The 18,744-nt window shown below is 49.4% G+C and overlaps 2 protein-coding genes across 2 annotated transcripts in view; both read right to left on the bottom strand.

Moving 5' to 3' along the window:
- Window positions 1-13,501, bottom strand: part of LOC147113186 (dynein axonemal heavy chain 14-like) — a 78,527-nt gene extending 65,026 nt beyond the window's left edge. The window contains exons 1-2 of the mRNA XM_085998256.1: window positions 13,484-13,501; window positions 101-232 (exon numbers count right to left, since the gene is read on the bottom strand). Coding sequence (XP_085854382.1) covers window positions 101-232; window positions 13,484-13,501 — 150 coding nt within the window. The remainder of the gene's footprint in view (window positions 1-100; window positions 233-13,483) is intronic.
- A 3,032-nt stretch (window positions 13,502-16,533) lies between these two features.
- The window catches only part of LOC147113185 (uncharacterized), a 145,295-nt gene continuing 143,084 nt past the window's right edge, over window positions 16,534-18,744 (bottom strand). Inside the window, exon 8 of the mRNA XM_085998255.1 lies at window positions 16,534-16,952. Coding sequence (XP_085854381.1) covers window positions 16,778-16,952 — 175 coding nt within the window. The 3' untranslated portion in view covers window positions 16,534-16,777. The remainder of the gene's footprint in view (window positions 16,953-18,744) is intronic.

Genomic DNA, 18,744 nt, shown 5'->3' with positions numbered 1-18,744 from the left:
TACACTACCACAGCAGCAACTTCCCCAAAGGGCCCTTCAACTGTGTGCAGTTTACAAGTTGAAGCCAGGGCTGGAATGTGAGCGGTGGCTGTGAAATTACCTGCAGACAGGACTCTTTGATGGTCTGAATTATCTTGTATCTGAGATCACAAAGCTGCTTCAGTGCGTATTCACGCTGTTCAGACTGGATTTCAGCAAACTGTTCACATGAATAGGAATTAGTTCTGTCCAACTGAAAGTGAAAAAGACAAAATTGATGATCAAAATTACGCAGCAGCATCTCAGGCAGAGTTTGTTCTGCAACGGAATAGGATGAGCCTAGAGCACGGCCAGTCGGGTACAATCTCACCCTGCAGGTTATCCAGGGTGCAAGAGAGGGAGGGTTAATTTCTTGCTCCGCACGTCTCACCTTGGGGAGGGGACGGAAACTGAAGCTGGCTTTTCTCCTTCAAAGTATTGACATTAGAATGAGAGGAAAACTGCGTGGGAGCTCAGCAACAACAATTACTTGCATTTATATAGCACCTTTAACACAGTAAAACGTCCCAAGGCGCTTCACAGGAGCGTTATCAGACAACATTTGGCACTGAGCCACATAAGGAGATACTAAGACAGGTGACCAAAAGGTTGGTCAAAGAGGGAGGTTTTAGGGAGCGTCTTAAAGGAAGAGAGAGAGAGGTAGAGAGCCGGTGAGGTTTAGGGAAGGAATTCCAGGCCTAGAAATTCAGTTGCGTTAGCGCCCACTTAGGGGCGAAAGAGTGGGTTGCGCCGGAATTTTTTTAGCGCCCGAAATTAGGTGGGCCCTAACATCGGCGTTAGCCGGTAGCGCTGCGCCGGCACCGATGACGTCATCGGTGTGCGCAGTGCCCCGGTACCGCCCGAAACCACGCCGATCCCCATCTTCAGTAGCGGCCGCCTCTTCCGTGGCGGCCGCTAACAACATCGGGAGACCGGGTCCTTACAGCAGCCTTAGCGGGGCGCTTTAAGGTGGAGGTGCGGCCAGCCGCTTTTTCGGCGGCCGCCTGCCCGCACCTCCTTCCCCGGCCTCCTCCACCCCCCCCCCCCGCGGCATTGCCGGCTGGTTTCCGTGGAGCCCGGCACTTCTCCGTTGTGCCGGGCTCTTTTGCCGGCACTCGCAATCGGGGCTCCAGCCGTTGCAGGCACCTCCCCCTTAAGAGAAGGGGGAGGCCTGCAGTACAGCAGCCTGCCGCACCGCATCGGGTGGCGCAGCGGGACCAGGAGCGCTGAAATTCACTTTCAGCGCCCCAAGCGGGGCGGCCACACCCTGGAACAGTGCCGGGTTCTGCTTTGGGGCGCTGAAAGTGAATATGGGGCGGGCACAACTGGCTCCGCGGCGGGCGCAAAATTTTCGGCGCAAACGAGCTGGCGGGGCTATACCCAATTTCTAGGCCCCAGAGTTTAGGGGTTAGACAGCTGAAGGCACAGCCACCAATGATGGAGTGAAGGAAATTCAGGGTGCGCAAGAGGACAGACTTAGAAGAGCACAGAGATCTCAGAGGCTTGTAGGGCTGGAGGAGGTTACAGAGATAGGGAGGGACGAACATAAGAACATAAGAAATAGGAGCAGGAGTAGGCCAATCGGCCCCTCGAGCCTGCTCCACCATTCAATAAGATCATGGCTGATCTGATCCTAACCTCAAATCTTCTACCCCTCTCCATCCACCCGAACCCATGTGATCGCCCGGGAGAGGCGAAAAACCAGATAAAAAACCCAATGGCCAATTTGGGAGAAAAAATCTGGGAAATTCCTCTCCGACCCATCTAGGCGATCAAAACTCGTCCAGGAGATCACTCTGTCCCTATATTTTCTACAGTACTTACCTTCTGTAAAGGCGATCTTCACCCCAGCCAGGAACAGGAATAAAACCATCTCCTGAAATCTAACACAGAATTAGAACACAAGAAGTAGGAGCAGAACCAGGCTACATGGCCCCTGGGTCCGCTCCACTACCCATAGGGCCATGACCATTCCAAACCTAGACTCATGTCCAAATTCCTGCCCGCTCCCCGTAACCTTTAATTCCCTTTACTTCTAGGAAACTATCTATTTCTGTTTTAAATTTATTTAATGATGTAGCTTCCACAGCTTTCTGGGGCAGCAAATTCCACAAACCTACCACCCTCTGAGTGAAGAAGTTTCTCCTCATCTCAGTTTTGAAAGAGCAGCCCCTTATTCTAAGATTATGCCCCCTAGTTCTAGTTTCACCCATCATTGGGAACACCCTCACCGCATCCACCCGATCAAGCCCCTTCACAATCTTATATGTTTCAATAAGATCGCCTCTCATTCTTCTGAACTCCAATGAGTAGAGTCCCAATCTACTCAACCTCTCCTCATATGACCACCCCCTCATCCCCGGGATTAACCAAGTGAACCTTCTTTGTACTGACTCGAGAGCAAGTATGTCTTTTCTTAAGTATGGACACCAAAACTGTATGCAGTATTCCAGGTGCGGTCTCACCAATACCTTGTACAACTGCAGCAATACCTCCCTGTTTTTATATTCTATCCCCCTAGCAATGAAAGCCAACATTCCATTGGCCTTCTTGATCGTTTGCTGCACCTGCATACTAACTTTTTGAGTTTCGTGCACCAGGACCCCCAGATCCCTTTGTACTACAGTACTTTCCAGTTTCTTGCCATCAAGATAATAACTTGCTCTATGATTTTTCCTGCCAAAGTGCATAACCTCACACTTTCCAGTATTGTATTCCATCTGCCAAATCTCTGCCCACTTACTTAGCCTGTCTATGTCCCTTTGCAGCTTTTTTATGTCCTCCTCACTCACTACTTTCCCTCCCATCTTTGTATCATCTGCAAACTTTGATATATTACACTCGGTCCCCTCCTCCAAATCGTTAATATAGATTGTAAAGAGTTGGGGACCCAGCACTGACCCCTGCGGAACACCACTAGTTACTGATTGCCAGTCTGAGAACGAACCATTTATCCCAACTCTCTGCTTTCTGTTAGAGAGCCAATCCTCCACCCACGCCAGAATATTACCCCCAATCCCGTGATTTTTTATCTTGAGCAATAATCTTTTGTGTGGCACCTTGTCAAATGCCTTTTGGAAGTCTAAATACACTACGTCCACTGGTTCCCCTTTATCCACCCTGTATGTTACTTCCTCAAAGAACTCAAGCAAATTTGTCAAACATGACTTCCCCTTCATGAAACCATGCTGAGTTTGTCCTATTAAATTATGTTTATCCAAATGTTCCGTTACTGTCTCCTTAATAATGGACTCTAACATTTTACCAACCACAGATGTTAGGCTAACAGGTCTATAGTTTCCAGCCTTTTGCCTACTACCCTTTTTAAATAAGGGTGTTACATTAGCAGTTTTCCAGTCTGCCGGGACCTTTGCCGAGTCCAGGGAGTTTTGGAAAATTATTACCAATGCATCCACAATCCCTACCGCCACTTCCCTCAAGACCCTAGGATGTAAGCCATCAGGTCCAGGGGATTTATCTGCCTTGAGTCCTCATGGAGGGATCTGAACACCAGGATGAGAATTTTAAATTCAAGGCATTTCCGGACCGGGAGCTAATGTAGGTCGATAAGCACAGGGGTGATGGGTGAACGGGACTGGGTGCGAGTTAGGACACGGGCAGCAGAGTTTTGGATGAGCTCAAGTTTACAGAGGGTGGAATGTGGGAGGCCGGCCTGGCGAGCGTTGGAATAGTCGAGGCTGGAGGTAACAAAGGCATGAATGAGGGTTTTAACAACAGATGGGCTGAGGTAGGGGCGGAGACGGGCGATATTCTTGATCAGTACGTTTCCAGCCCAACGAGGAAGGAGGCACTGCTGGATCTGGTTCTGGGGAATGAGGTGGGGCAAGTGGAGCAAGTGTCAGTCGGGGAACAATAAGGGGACAGCAATCATAATATCATAAGGTTTAGATTAGCTATGGAAAAGGACAGGGAGCAATTGTAGGAAGGCCAATTTCAGTGGGTTGAGAACGGATCTGGCCCGGGTAAATTGGAATGAAAGACTGGCAGGCAAAACTGTAATCGAATAATGGGCTGTCTTTAAAGAGGAGATGGTTCGGGTACAGTCGAGGTACATTCCCACGAGGGGGAAAGGCAGGGCAACCAAAGTCAGAGCTCCCTGGATGATGAAAGAGGTAGAGAGTAAGATGAAGCAGAAAAAGAGCACATATGACAGATGTCCAGTTGAGAATACAAGTGAGAATCAGGCTGAATTAGGAAGTTCAGAGGGGAAGTGAAAAAGAAAATAAGTGGGGCAAAGAGATAGTATGGGAATAGATTGGCAGCTAACATAAAAGGGAATTCAAAAGTCTTCTATAGGCATATAAATAGTAAACAGGTAGTAAGAGGAGGGGTGGGGTCGATTAGGGACCAAAACGGAGACCTACGCATGGAGGCAGAGGGCATGGCTGAGATACTAAACCAAGGAAGAGGAAGCTGCCATAATGAAAGTGGAGGTGGTTGAGATACTGGATGGGATAAAAATTGATAAAGAGGAGGAACTAGAAAGGCTGGCTGTACTTAAAAGTAGCTAAGTCACCAGGACTGGTTGGGATGCATCCTAGGATGCTGAGGGAAGTTAAGGTGGAAATCGCGGAGGTGCTGGCCATAATCTTCCAAACTGCCTTAGATACAGGAGTGGTGCCAGAGGACTGAAGAATTGTAAATGTTACACCCTTGTTCAAAAAATGGTGCAAGGGTAAACCCAGCCACTACAGGCCAGTCAGTTTAACCTCAGTAGTGAGGAAGCTTTTAGAAACGATAATCAGGGACAAAATTAACAATCACTTGGACAAATGTGGATTAATTAAGGAAAGCCAGCACGGATTTATTAAAGGCAAATCGTGTTTAACTTGATCGAGTTTGTTGAGGAGATAACAGAGAGGGTTGATCAGGGCAATGCGGTTGACGTGGTGTACGTAGACTTCCAAAAAGCATTTGATGAAGTGCCACATAATAGGTTTGCCAGCAAAGTTGAAGCCCATGGAATAAAAGGGACAGTGGCAGCATGGATATGAAATTGGCTAAGTGACAGGAAACAGAGAGTAGTGGTGAACGGTTGTTTTTCGGACTGGAGGAAGGTATACAGTGGTGTTCCCCGGGGGTCGATACTAGGACCTCTGCTTTTCTGGATATATATTAATGACTTGGACTTGGGTGCACAGTGCACAATTTCAAAATTTGCAAATGACACAAGACTTGAAAGTATAGTGAACAGTGAGGAGGATAGTGATAGACTTCAAGAAGACATAGACAGGCTGGCGAAATGGGCGGACATATGAAATTTAACGCAGAAAAGTGCGGAGTGATACATTTTGGTAGGAAGAACGAGGTGAAGCAATATAAACTAAAGGGTACAATCCTAAAAGGAGTGCATGAACAGAGAGACCTGGGGGTATATGTGCACAAGCCATTGAAGGTGGCAGGGCAGGCTGAGAAAACGGTTAAAAAAGCATACGGGATCCTGGGCTTCATAAATAGAGGTATAGAGTACAAAAGCAAGGAAATTATGATGAACCTTTATAAAACACTGGTTTGGCCTCAACTGGAGTATTGTGTCCAATTCTGGGCCCCGCACTTTAGGAAGGATGTGAAGGCCTTAGCGAGGCTGCAAAAAAGATTTACGAGAATGGTTCCAGGGATGAGGGACTTCGATAGGTGGCTAGATTAGAGAAGCTGGGATTGTTCTCCTTGGAGCAGAGAAGGTTGAGAGGAGGTTTGATAGAGGTGTTCAAAATCATGATGGGCCTAGACAGAGTAGATAGAGGGAAACTGTGCCCGTTAGCGGAAGGGCGAGAACCAGAGGACACAGATTTAAGGTGATTGGCAAAAGAACCAAACGCGACACGAGGGAAAACTTTTTTACGCAGCGAGTGGTTAGGATCTGGAATGCACTGCCTGAGAGGGTGGTGGAGGCAGACTCAATCACTGCTTTCAAAAGGGAATTGGATAAGTACCTGAAGGAAAAATATTTGCAGGGCTACAGGGAAAGGGCGGGGGAGTGGGACTAGCCGAAGTGCTCTTGCAGAGAGCCGGCACGGGCTCGACGGACCGAATGGCCTCTTTCTGTGCTGTAACCATTCTATGATTCTATAATATTACAGAGATGGAAGTAGGCAGTCTTGGTGATGAAGAGGATATGGGGGCAGTTTTACCCCCACTCATGACTCAGCAGAAGCCTGGTAGGTGGGCAGTTAACATTCTATTGATTTCTTTGTGGGTTCAATGACGAGACATTTATGAAAGAGAATGGCCTAGAAATTCAGTATAGCCACTTTTGGGGCGGTAAAGTCGGGCGGCCGCTAAAGTTTGCGCCCAGCGCAAAGTCGCGCCCCGTTCGCCGATATTCAGTCGCATCGCCCCAAGAGGTTGCTGCTGCGCAAAAACAGGCGATGCACGACTATCTTTAGGCGCTAAGCCAGCGGTGCTGAGCGATACCCCCGAGGCCGGGCGCAGCGCAGGTGCGGCGAGTTCTTGATTGACGGCAGACACTCTGGCGCCGGTCATCTCTTAAAGGGGGAGGGTGGATTTGCTTGCCTGCCACGCCCTGCACACTGAAGCCCTCAACCTAGGCCTGACCACTTCAGCTTCACCTGTACAACGCCCAGGACTATGGAGAAGGCCAGGGAGAGAGCGCAGCGCTTCAGTGATGGTGACCTGAGGCCGCTGGTTGGCGCAGTGGAGCGCAAGCGCCATGTTTTGTACCCAGAAGGTGGCAAGAGGCCGCTGCCCAGCGCCTACCGGAAAGCCTGGAGGGAGGTGTCCAACAGGGTGTCTTCCAACAGCGTGGTTGCCAGGACTCCTGTACAATGCTGGAAGAAGTTCAACGACCTCACTCGGATTGTCAGGGTGAGTACCCTTTCCAGTGTCCTCCTCATCCTTGCATGTGCACCTCACATTATGGGCAAAGGGACCTGAAAGCCCTAATGGCCAGCCCTCATCCAGCAGCTATGGGCCTGGCATGAAAATCAATTGCACATTCAGCACTTTACACACTGTCCAAGCTATTCGACCATGGGAGGCATTGCAGACAAGATCAGGGCTACACACTGTCCAAGCTATTCGACCATGGGAGGCAGTGCAGACAAGATCAGGGCTACACACTGTCCAAGCTATTCGACCATGGGAGGCAGTGCAGACAAGATCAGGGCTACACACTGTCCAAGCTATTCGACCATGGGAGGCAGTGCAGACAAGATCAGGGCTACACACTGTACAAGCTATTCGACCATGGGAGGCAGTGCAGACAAGATCAGGGCTACACACTGTACTTAGAGGCCGTCCTTTCTCTTGCAGGCCAAGGTTGCGCACAACCGACGCCACCAAACTGAGACCGGGGGAGGCCGTCCTGACCTCAAAGAGCTCTCCGACCTCGACCAGCGTGTGGAGCGCATTATGGGAGGCCGGCTGATTGGCCCCGTCGCCACTGGAGATGCCGACCCTGTTCTGGGCACCAATGGTAAGGGCATCACCTTTTGGACCTCTCTCGTTCCACTTGCGCATCAGATCAGCATCCTTTGCCACTGTCCGACCAATGCGGTGAATGGCACCACTCATGCCTCCCTCGCTGCCGCCCTGTCCTCACTCTAAAGCTACTCTTGTGCCTTCCTGCTTTCAGATGGTGAATCGCCAGGTGAGGAGGCGGGCCCTCAAGCTGCCACTGTCAGCCCTTCGGAAGACGAGGAGGAGGAAGAGGAAGCCGGCCCATCAGTGCCACCCTCAGCCGTGCCAGCCCATGGCGATGTAGGGGACACGTCTCCCCTGGAGGGGAGCCGGGGGGGGAAGGGTCGGAGGAGAGTGAAGCTCCGGGGCCCAGCGGTCTGCAGCAACGCGGGAGGGGTGGGGAAGCTCGGCGGACTTCTCCCCAGAGGGTGAGTGCAGCCTCCAGTCCTGCGACGGTCAGCACAGAGGAGGTGCGCCTCCTAGCGGAAATGTCCGTCCAGGCTGAGCGCAGGCACACTGAGCTCATGGCTGCAGTGGGAAGGATGCCTGACTCCATAGAGTCACTGGCAAGGAGTGTCCAGGAATTCAGGGCAGCACAGGCCAGGAGTCTGCAACAATTCAGTGCAGCACAGGCCAGGAGTCTGGAACAGTTCAATGCAGCACAGGCCAGGAGTCTGCAGGACATCAATGCAGCACAGGCCAGCAGTCTGCAGGACATCACGGCAGCACAGGCCAGGAGTCTGCAGGACTTCGCGGCAGCACAGTCGGCTTCTAGCCAAGTGCTCAGTCGTGCCGTCCATTCACTGGCTGGTGTGATGCGGACACAGACCAGGGCCACACGGGCACTAACTGCTGCCACCCTCGCTGGATCAGCCAGGCATCGCCAGGGCACTCGCCGCGCAGCAGCAGCCCAGCAGTCTGTCCTTCAGCTGTTTGCTGCGCATGCTGCAGTGCTGGCCCGTGCGAGTGCCAATGTGTCAGGCGACCAGCGAGCACCTGCGATCTGCCAGGTTGCCACCATTCCTGCAGCCGACACTGCCACTCCGCCATTGCAGCTGCCAGGAGCTGCTGGACACACTGCTGCCGCCCAGCCAGAGTTGGAGCAGTCAGCAGCCGGCCACTCCAAGGCCAGAGCTGGTGCAGGCCGACCCCCAAGGGCATCTGCCGTCTCGCCATCTGCCCCTCAGCAGCCTTCCCCCAGCCTTGCTGCAGCCGCTGGGGTCCCATTGAGGAGGAGCTGCAGGGCAGGAAGGGGCCACTCGCGGAAGCGAGGTGGATCACCCTCGCAGGAGAAAAAGTAGAAGGTGTGGCCATGTGTTTTTTTTATATATGAGGCCGAGAAGGTTTTTTTATATATGAAGGCCGAGGCTGTTGTGTTTTTTGATATATGAAGGCCGAGACTGGTGTCTTTCTTTAGTTGTGTAAGGCCGAGACTGGTGTCCTTCTTTCTTTTTGTAAGGCCGAGACTGGTGTCTTTCTTTCTTTTTGTAAGGCCGAGACTGGTAGTTTTGTGTTTTTGGAGGGGGCTTCTCCACATGAGCATGTAATGTGGGAAGGGCAGAGGTGTTCAATAAATTTTTGTTGTTAAATTGCAGTGTGCATGGTTTTTTGGTTAAGTCCTGGCTGCCCTGCTCGGCTGAGGGCTTGTGGAGCGGCTACATTCATCTGCTGACATTGGCACAAGCCAGTCCCTGAGAGGGGGCCTAGAACCGACGTTCAATAAGCTGGCGACGGGCGGCCCTTGCACTTTGTGCCTCCCTCCTGTGCTGGTCCTCCTCCTCCTCCTCCTGCTCCTCCTCCTGAGGTGGTCCTCCAATCTGTGGTGGCAGTGGCTGAGTCCTGCGGATAGCCAGGTTGTGCAGCATGCAGCAAATGACCACGAAATGGGAGATTCGCTCCGGAGAATACTGCAGGGCTCCACCGGAACGATCGAGACAGCGGAACCGTTGCTTCAGGACGCCGATTGTTTGTTCGGTGATGTTCCTGGTCGCTTGATGGCTCTCATTGTATCGCTCTTCAGCAGGGGTGCTGGGCGCACGGAGCGGGGTCATCAGCCAGGTACACAAAGGATAGCCTTTGTCCCCGATAAGCCATCCTCGTGGGCGAGGCTGTGCCTGGAACATGTCTGCCACAGAAGTCTGTCGCAGGATGAAGGCATCGTGGCTGCTGCCTGGAAAGCGGGCATTGACAGCTAGGATGAGCTGCCTGTGGTCACACACCAGCTGTACGTTCAGCGAATGGTAGCCCTTCCGGTTGCGGTAATCCTCAGCATTCTCCAGAGGTGCCCGCAAAGCCACATGCATGCAGTCAATGGCGCCCTGCACCATGGGGAAGCCCTCGAATGCTGCAAAGCCCATTGCACGCTGTTGCTGCTTGTCAAGGGCCATGGAGAAGGAGATGAACTGACGTCTCCTTTGGAAAAGGGCATTGGTCACCTGGCGGATGCAGCAATGCACGGCGAACTGGGAGATGTTGGCAATGTCCCCAGTAGAGGATTGGAAGGAGCCGGTGGCATAAAAGTTGAGAGCCACCGTCACCTTCACTGCCACCGACAGAGACGTCCTGCTCCTCAGCTGTGGCTGCAGATCAACGGCATGCAGCTGGCAGATCTCTGTGACCACCTCCCTTCTGAATCGCAGCCTCCGAACACACTGCTCCTCAGACATCTGGAGATAGGAGAACTGCTGGCGGTATACCCTGGGTGGGTAAGGCCTCCTTTGCCGACGCCTGTTGCCCCCTCTCCGTCTAACCAGGGCTGCCACTCTCTCACGGCGTCTGTGAGCCCTTTGGATGTAATTGAGAAAGCCTACGTTGACACCCATTGCAGCCCCCATAATATGCTGGCAAACAATGAGATGTCAATGAAGGCAAAAACTTTTTGAAAGCTGTGGCCTGAAGCCTAGAAGTACCTGTCCGAGTGTTGGGCCAAAGCAGAAAGCTATCTACCTTGGTCTCTCTCCAAAGATCCGTTTCGCAAGAAGGTGTGCTGCAAAATGGCAGCCTTTTATATTGCAGGATGAGTGCCCTTTAATTTGCGCCCCCCGCGCCCCGCATCGGCTGAGCACCGTTCCACTTCACAGTCGCTAGGGGCGCCAGGCGCACAATGGGGCGGCGCGACTGAAGTTCCGGTTCAGGGCGCACAAAGGGCGTTGCACGAGGAAATGACGTCATGATCTGCGCGCGCAGCTGAGCGCACGCAAAGACTTTGCGCCGGCGCTAAATCTCTACTGAAGTTGGGGCGAGGCGCAGTTCGCGCCCGCCTAGCACCCGACATCTACTCCTCCTAAGGCGCTAACGGCTGGCGCAGCCAACTGAATTTCTAGGCCAATGTCTTTTAATCTAAAGTCTGTTCAACTCTTTATACAGCATTTACAGGAGACATCATGCTAGTGATGCATCTAGAACGAAACTGAAACTAAACCCAACTGCTTGTCTCTCACATGACCTCTGCTGGTCAGGCATAAGTAATCAATACATGCAACTATGCTGGTAAGGCATGATAATCAAACAGGCAAATAACATCACTATTTGCTGATATCATTACATCTCCCTTTCTTAAAACAAAAGTATTTTACTTTTAACTAACAACATGTTTTCTTTGTATTAATCTGCATTTTAACTGTAACACTTAATGAACTTACATTAACATTATCATTATCAAGGTTTTTTAACCTTGCTTTGTGTGTTCACATGAAATATGTAAATGCACTAGAACTTGAAGAAAGAATAAGATAACATTACTTCCTTCTATAACAATAGTCCTTAAATTTGCTCAATGAGTCTCTCAGGAGGCTTCACGCGTTTTGAGGATTTTCTGATTGATTGTCCTTGAATCTGAGTTGTTGCCTCAGATGATGTGTTCTCAGCTGTGTGATCAGGTTGTTCAACAGTATCAGTCTCTTGACCTGCTGTGGCTGGTCCCATGAGAAGATCTCGACGATTTCTTCTCAGAACAGCACCCTCATCTGTCTGAATGGTGTATGATCTTGGTTGAACTTCACTCAGGACAGTTCCCTTCTGAGTCCATGTGTTTGTTTTGTCTTTGAACCTTACTTGGTCACCAGTGTGGAGTTCAGGTAGGTTTTGTGTTCCTCTGTCATAGTAGTACTTTTGCTTTTCTTTCTGTTGTTCTTTGAACTTCCTCACTTTCTCCCCCTCTTTTGTTTTCAGGAGGTTCTCCGGGATGGGTAGGTTTGACCTTAGCCGACGTCCCATCAAGAGTTGGGCTGGTGACTTACCACACTCGAGCGGCGTTGTGCGGTATACAAGCATGCTCTGGTAGAAGTCAGTTCCACTGTCTTTTGCCTTGTACATCAGTCTTTTCACTGTGTTTGCGGGCTCTCCTGGGTCAACAGCTCTGGACAACGTGTCTGCTGTATACATCAGCTTACCCGGTGTGTACGCAACATTCAGTTCATCATAGACTGTCTCTCCTTCGCTTTCCACAACGAGGACTCTCTTTACCAGGTTCAGTCTCTCACAGGCTTTTAAACCTAGTATGGCTTGCACATCCTTTGGCACCACGATTAATGCTAGCGTGTGCTCTCTGTCCTTGTGTGTTACTTTGACAATGCATCTTCCTTTCACTGGTATATCAGTACCTGAGTATCCTGTCACTTTCACTTTTATTCCATGTATCTTTGGTCTGGGTCTAATTTTCTTAAAATCAGTCTCTGATATCACATTAACTTGTGCTCCAGTATCCAATTTAAATGGAATGTGTATGTCATTCACTTTTAGTGTCAACATCCAGTCTCTTTCTTCTTTTTTGTTTTCAGACACAACATCTACCTAGAACTCCTCTATCTCGCTTTCATCTACTGTATGGACCTTGCTTTGTTGCGCTTGGTTCTTACAGCAACGGGCGTAATGGTTGTTCTTGTTGCAACTATTGCATGTTTTACCATATGCTGGACACTTTCTTGGTGGATGCTGTGTACCGCATCGACTACATGACTTTCGATTGTCCCTTTCATTTTCATTCGCTGGCCATGCCTCTTTTTTCACATTGGCGCTCTTTTTGTTAAACGGTTTGTATCCGTTCATTCTCACTGCATCCACGTTGCAGCTACTGTCACTGAACAGCTCCTTTGCCTGCAACTTCACAGTCTCTGTAGCCCTACACAGTGCTATGGCTTTTCCCAGGTCTAGATCTTGCTCTCTTAGCAGTCTTTCCCTTAGACCATTATCTGGAATACCACACACCAGTCTGTCTTTTATCAGCGAGTCTGTCAGTCCCCCAAATTCACACGATTTGCTTCTGTTTCTCAGTTCAGTCACATACTGATCAATAGTCTCACCCGTTTTCTGAACACGTGAAAAATCTGTGCCTCTCAAACGTCACGTTACGTTTAGGTATGCAGTAGGCCTCAAACTGTTCCATTATTTTATCTAGCTTCATTTTGTCTCCATTAGCAGCGAATGTGAAGTTATTATACACCTCCAGCGCTTCATCACCCACGACATGTAAGAACAGTGACGATTTCCTTTTATTACTTTTCTCGTCAGCTCCGATTGCTGATAAATACAACCCCACACATTGTTTGAACCTTCTCCAATTTTCAGCCACATTACCTGTCAACTGAAGCGTCGCCGGTGGGTGTAAACCTTCCATTTTTCACTTCGTTAGCTATTCTCCAATGGTAAGCAACGATGTTCTCTTTTGGCTTGCTAATTTGTGGAGAGCTGATTTAACTTCAGATTTTTTCTCTTCATCTCTTTCAATCACTTCTGACACCATCTATTGATTTCTTTGTGGGTTCAATGATGAGACATTTATGAAAGAGAATGCCTTTTAATCTAAAGTCTGTTTAACTCTTTATACAGCATTTACAGGAGACATCATGCTAGTGATGCATCTAGAACGAAACTGAAACTAAACCCAACTGCTTGTCTCTCACATGACCTCTGCTGGTCAGGAATAAGTAATCAATACATGCAACTATGCTGGTAAGGCATGATAATCAAACAGGCAAATAACATCACTATTTGCTGATATCATTACAAACATCACCCTGACTCTTACCTGTCCGAAAGCTGCCATGATCAAAACATCTGCAATCTTAACCTGCTCTCCTGAGCAGGCAGCAAGGACATGCACCCGGAGCTAACAGGGTCCTTCTTTACATATGCGGCCCAATGACATCATTGAGACCCGACAATAATTTTAACTCTGGCCTGAGCGGGGAATCCAACTGAAGTTGAGGTCAGAAGCTCAGCTCAGGGTCAAATCGGATGCAGAGGTTGCAAACATGGCTCTCCAGCTCCATGTGCACTGTGCAAGGAGGAGGGCAGCAATAGCATGTGTGCCACCGACCTGTTCTTTGTGTTACCATTGGCAGCAGCTTAATGGAGGTGCCAAACAGGGCAAAGGGTAACTCCAGACCAGTTATTCGGCCGTCTACTCTTCTGCTGCATCACACACTGGATTTTAAACTGCTGACATTTCCCTTGATTATAAAAGGTTTTCAAAATAATTCATTCTCCCCTCGCTACGATTTTCTGCAAAAGTCCGTGGGAGCACGGACCAAGACCAGTCTGTGCAGCTCATCCTGCGTGTCAGTAAATAACCGTGCGTCATGCAGCGAGTTGTTGTGATCTGGAATGCACTGCCTGAAAGGGTGATGGAAGCAGATTCAATAGTAACTTTCAAAAGAGAATTGGATAAATACTTGAATGGGAAAAATTTGCAGGGCTATGAGGAAAGAGCAGGGCAGTGGGACGAGTTGGAGAGCTCGACCAAAGACCGGCACAGGCACAATGGGCCAAAGGGCCTCCTTCTGTGCCGTATGATTCTATGATTTTGTAGTGATTTTAAGAACATAAGAACGGAAGATTTAGGAACAGGAGTAGGCCATACGGCCCCTTGAACCTGCTCCACCATTCAATAAGATCATGGTTGATCTTCAACTTCAACTCCACTTTCCCGCCCGATCCCCATATCCCTTGACTCCCCTATTTTATGTGTGAAATGCTTTGAAAATGTCATTATGCCGAGGGTTTCAATGCCAAGATGCTGCTTGAATGCAGCTCCATTGGAAGCATTCTGCAGGTTGATCAATCCCTTCCGGGATCCATTACCTGTTGGTTAGCACTGTTGCCTCACAGCGCCAGGGACCCGAGTTCAAATCCGGCCTCGGGTGACTGTGTGGAGTTTGCACATTCTCCCCGTGTTTGCGTGGGTTTCCTCCGGGTGCTCCGGTTTCCTCCCACAGTCCAAAGATGTGCGGGTTAGGTTGATTGGCCATGATAAAAAAAAATTGGCCCTTAGTGTTAGGGGGGATTAAATACGTGGGGTTACGGGGATAGGGCTTGGGTGGGATGGCTGTCGGTGTAGGGACCGGGTGCTAGGGTTTGGATGATCAGCCATGATCTCATTGAATGGCGGAGCAGGCTCGAAGGGCCGAATGGCCTACTCCTGCTCCTATCTTCTATGTTTCTATGTTTCCTGGGGCCTCAGCAGGACTCACATCAGCTTTCAGTCCGGCTGAGGCTGAGGCCTGTGAAGGGTACATTAGATATAATTCCTGGGGAAGTCTTGGGAACTCTCCCCCAGACACGCTCCCTTGACATGGGGAGGGGCGGTCAGAATATTTTCTCATTCCCCCACCGACCCTCGGAGAGAACCTTTGTTGGGCAGCAATGGAGAGGAATCCTGGCAGAACTGTGGTTGCAGTGTGTACCATCTGCAAGATGCACTGCAGCAACTCGCCAAGGCTTCTTCGGCAGCACCTCCCAAACCCGTGACCTCTTCCACCTAGAAGGACAAGGGCAGCAGGCGCATGGGAACACCACCACCTCCAAATTCCCCTCCAGTCACACACCATCCTGACTTAGAAGTATATCGCCAATCCTTCATCGTCACTGGGTCAAAATCCTGGAACTCCCTCCCTAACAGCACTGTGGGAGTACCTTCACCACACGGACTGCAGCTGTTGAAGAAGGCGGCTCATCACCACCTTCTCAAAGGCAATTAAGGGTGGGCAATAAATGCTGGTCTTGCCAGCGATGCCCACATCCCATGAATGAATTAAAAAAAAAAAAAACAGAATTCCATCCCATTTTCCGATTTTCTAACCGATTCCACCTTTGGCTTTGATGGATATTTCGGGGCCTGCATTGACCCTGCCTGTCACCTCCTGCCAGGCATGCTGCACTCCTGTCCTCTGGGAAGGGTACCTTGGAGTATCCTAAACCTCACCCTCTTTGCACTTCACTTTCCCATCCATCAAATGGGTGCTGCACCACTCAATCACTTGCTCACAGACTGCTTTGTGCCCCCAGGTGTTTTTTTTGGCCTCAAGTGGTTTTGGCTCACCCAGCATTTGGAAAGGTCTCCACATGTGGCCACTTACCCTTAAATGGACCAGATCGCTTTAATTCAAGGGGATGTAAAGGACGGAGCAAATGATGGACACGGGGCGAGAGAAAGAAACAAAATGCCAGTCCAGAAGGCGCCCAACGCCAAAGGGGTAGTCAAACCGGAGACAAGTCAACAGCACCTCTCACTCAAGCAATTGCTAGCTTGCAGTCATAGGGTGAATCTGACAGATCCCAGAGAGAAACACTGCCCAAAGAACAGCCCTCTTGGACAGTCCAATGTGAGTGCAGGGGTGGGAAACTATAGGAAAAGGCTTGTATTTCTATAGTGCCTTTCACAACCTCAGGATGTCCCTAATTGGCTTTACAGCCAATGAAGTACTTTTGAAGCATAGTCACTGTTGTAATGTAGGGAACGCGGCAGCCAATTTGCACATAGCAAGCTCCCGCAAACAGCAATGTGATAATGACCAGATAATCTGTTTTAGTGATGTTGGTTGAGGGATAAATATTGGCCAGGACACCGGGGATAACTCCCCTGTTCTTCTTCGAAATCGTACCATGATCTTTTATGTCCACCTGAGAGGGCAGACAGGCCCGCGGTCTAATGACTCATCCAAAAGATGGCACCTCCAACACTGCAGCACTCCCTCAGTACTGCACTGGGAGTGTTGGCCTGGATTTTGTACTCAAGTCTCTGGAGTGGGACTTGAACCCACTGATGTGCCTCAATAAATCCGAGACTCGATGTTAGCGAAACAAAACAAGGCTTTTATTGACTTAGAAGGTAACACACAGAGGAGAATGTATCTTCCATCCAGAGGTCTGCCGTACTGGATGTGCTGCAGGCTGGGCCAGCTTACATAGGAGCCAGGTATGGGCGGAGCCCTACACACAGTACAATACAATGGAAATGAAACTGAAACCAACCACAGTCACAGGCAGAGAAATACTGATGAGTGATGAATGGAATATTTCATCACACCCACGACCTTCTGACTCAGAGGCGAGAGAGATTTAAAATAAGCAGACTTGCCTTCACAAAAGCAATGGCACTCTCTCCGGTCCCCAGGCCTCCGTTGCTAGAGCTGGCTGCTTCACACAAGGCGCGGATATAATATAGGCAGCGTAGAAAGATCTCGTCGGCAAAAAACAGCTGTTTCAGCATAATCACCCTGGCAACAAAAAATAAAATCAACGAGAGAAAATGGGAAAGTAAAGAAAAGAGAGAAATACACAGAGAGAGAAGTTCCTTCAGAGGGCAGGTTTGAGGCAAAGTAGAAGCTTAACTTTCCATCACACCTGTGAGGCGAGCTCTTTTTAAAATTGAAAATTCTCCTTCTCATGTTCAAATCCCTCCATGGCCTCTGCCCTCCCCATCTCTGTAACCTCCTCCAGCCCTACAACTCTCCGAGATCTCTACACTCCTCCAATTCTGCCCTCTTGATCAACCCCGATTTTCATCACTCCACCATTGGCGGCCGTGCCTTCAGCTGCCGAGGCCCTAAGCTCTGGAATTCCCTCCCTAAGCCTCTCTGCCTCGCTCTCCTCCTTTAGAAGCTCCTTAAAACTTACCTCTCTGACCAAACTTTTGGTCATCTGCCCTAATATCTCCTGATGAAAGGTCATCGACCTGAAACATTAACTCAGTTTCTCTCTCCACAGATGCTGCCTGACCTGCTGAGTGTTACCAGCATTTTCTGATTTTATTTCTAATATCTCTTGTTGTGGCTCAGTGTCAAATGTTGTCTGATAATGCTCCTTTGAAGTGCCTTGGGACGTTTTACTATGTTAAAAGGTGCTATGTAACTGTAAGCTGTTTTTATAATTTCCTCAAGAACGTGCTTTAACCAATCTCAGAGAAAACACTGCACCAAGGTACATCTTTCGATTGCCCGTACAGTACTAGGGAAGCTGACAGCCTATTAGTGTGAAATTTCCCTTGTTCTGTGTTGCCCTTTACCCACTGGGATCAGACAGGCACAGATTCATTCTTGCATAGAACAAGAATACCGCAAATGCTGTAACTCTGAAACGCTTCTCACAGCTCGCGCCGAGGCAACGCGAGGTTGTTGGCGTTCAGCCGAAGCAGCAGCTGTCTGGTGTTCTCTCGACGGGTGCCGAGTGGCTCCGACGCTTTTTGTTTTTGTTTCGTTTTTGATAGGACTCTTCTAGACAGCTATAAATGCAGGTCCTGGAGGGGAAAGGACAGCATTCTCACGCACCGCACTAAACAGTGCCGTCCTGTAAAAGGATCTTTTGGAAGACTAAATAAGGCTAGCTGAGGCTCGTAGGTTTAGGGGTATGATTCTCACATTAGGACTGATAAGTGAAGACTGAGTGAAATCCGGGTTCAAATTCTGGACGAGCCCTTGTCTAATTGGACAGCTCAGGCACGATGGGCCGAATGGCCTCCTTCTGTGCATATCATTCTATCATTTTATATTCTTGACACTAGACCAGAGTCGCTTCAATCCCCCATTGACTGTTGGCTCGCATTCCACTGACCAACACTTCAAGTTTAATCTCCATCTTTGTAGCCTCACTGTCCTCCACATTATCACCATTCACTAAAATTACCCGTTCTGGAGTTACAGAAACCTATCTTTCTCTCTCAGATACTGACCAAACCACTGTGAATTTCCAGCATTTTTATGACTCAAACTAGCAACTCATACCAAAAAATACTATAGATGCATTTAAGGGGAAGCTAGATAAGCATATGAGGGAAAAGAGAATAGGGAATAGAGGGCTATGTTGATATAGATGAGTAAGGAAGGGAGGAGGAAGTGGAGCGTAAACGCCGGCATGGACTTGTTGGGCCGAATGGCCTGTTTCTGTGCTGTACACTCAATATAATTCTATTGAAACATATAAGATTGTGAAGGGGTCGGATCGGGTGGATGCGGGGAGGATGTTCCTGATGATGGGTGAAACTAGAACTAGGGGGCATAGTCTTAGAATAAG

Source organism: Somniosus microcephalus, chromosome 9 (genome assembly GCF_052327205.1).
Source record: "Somniosus microcephalus isolate GS21.2 chromosome 9, FLI_Smic_1.0, whole genome shotgun sequence".
Lineage (NCBI taxonomy): Eukaryota > Metazoa > Chordata > Chondrichthyes > Squaliformes > Somniosidae > Somniosus > Somniosus microcephalus.
This window is presented reverse-complemented; position numbering and strand designations above follow the sequence as displayed.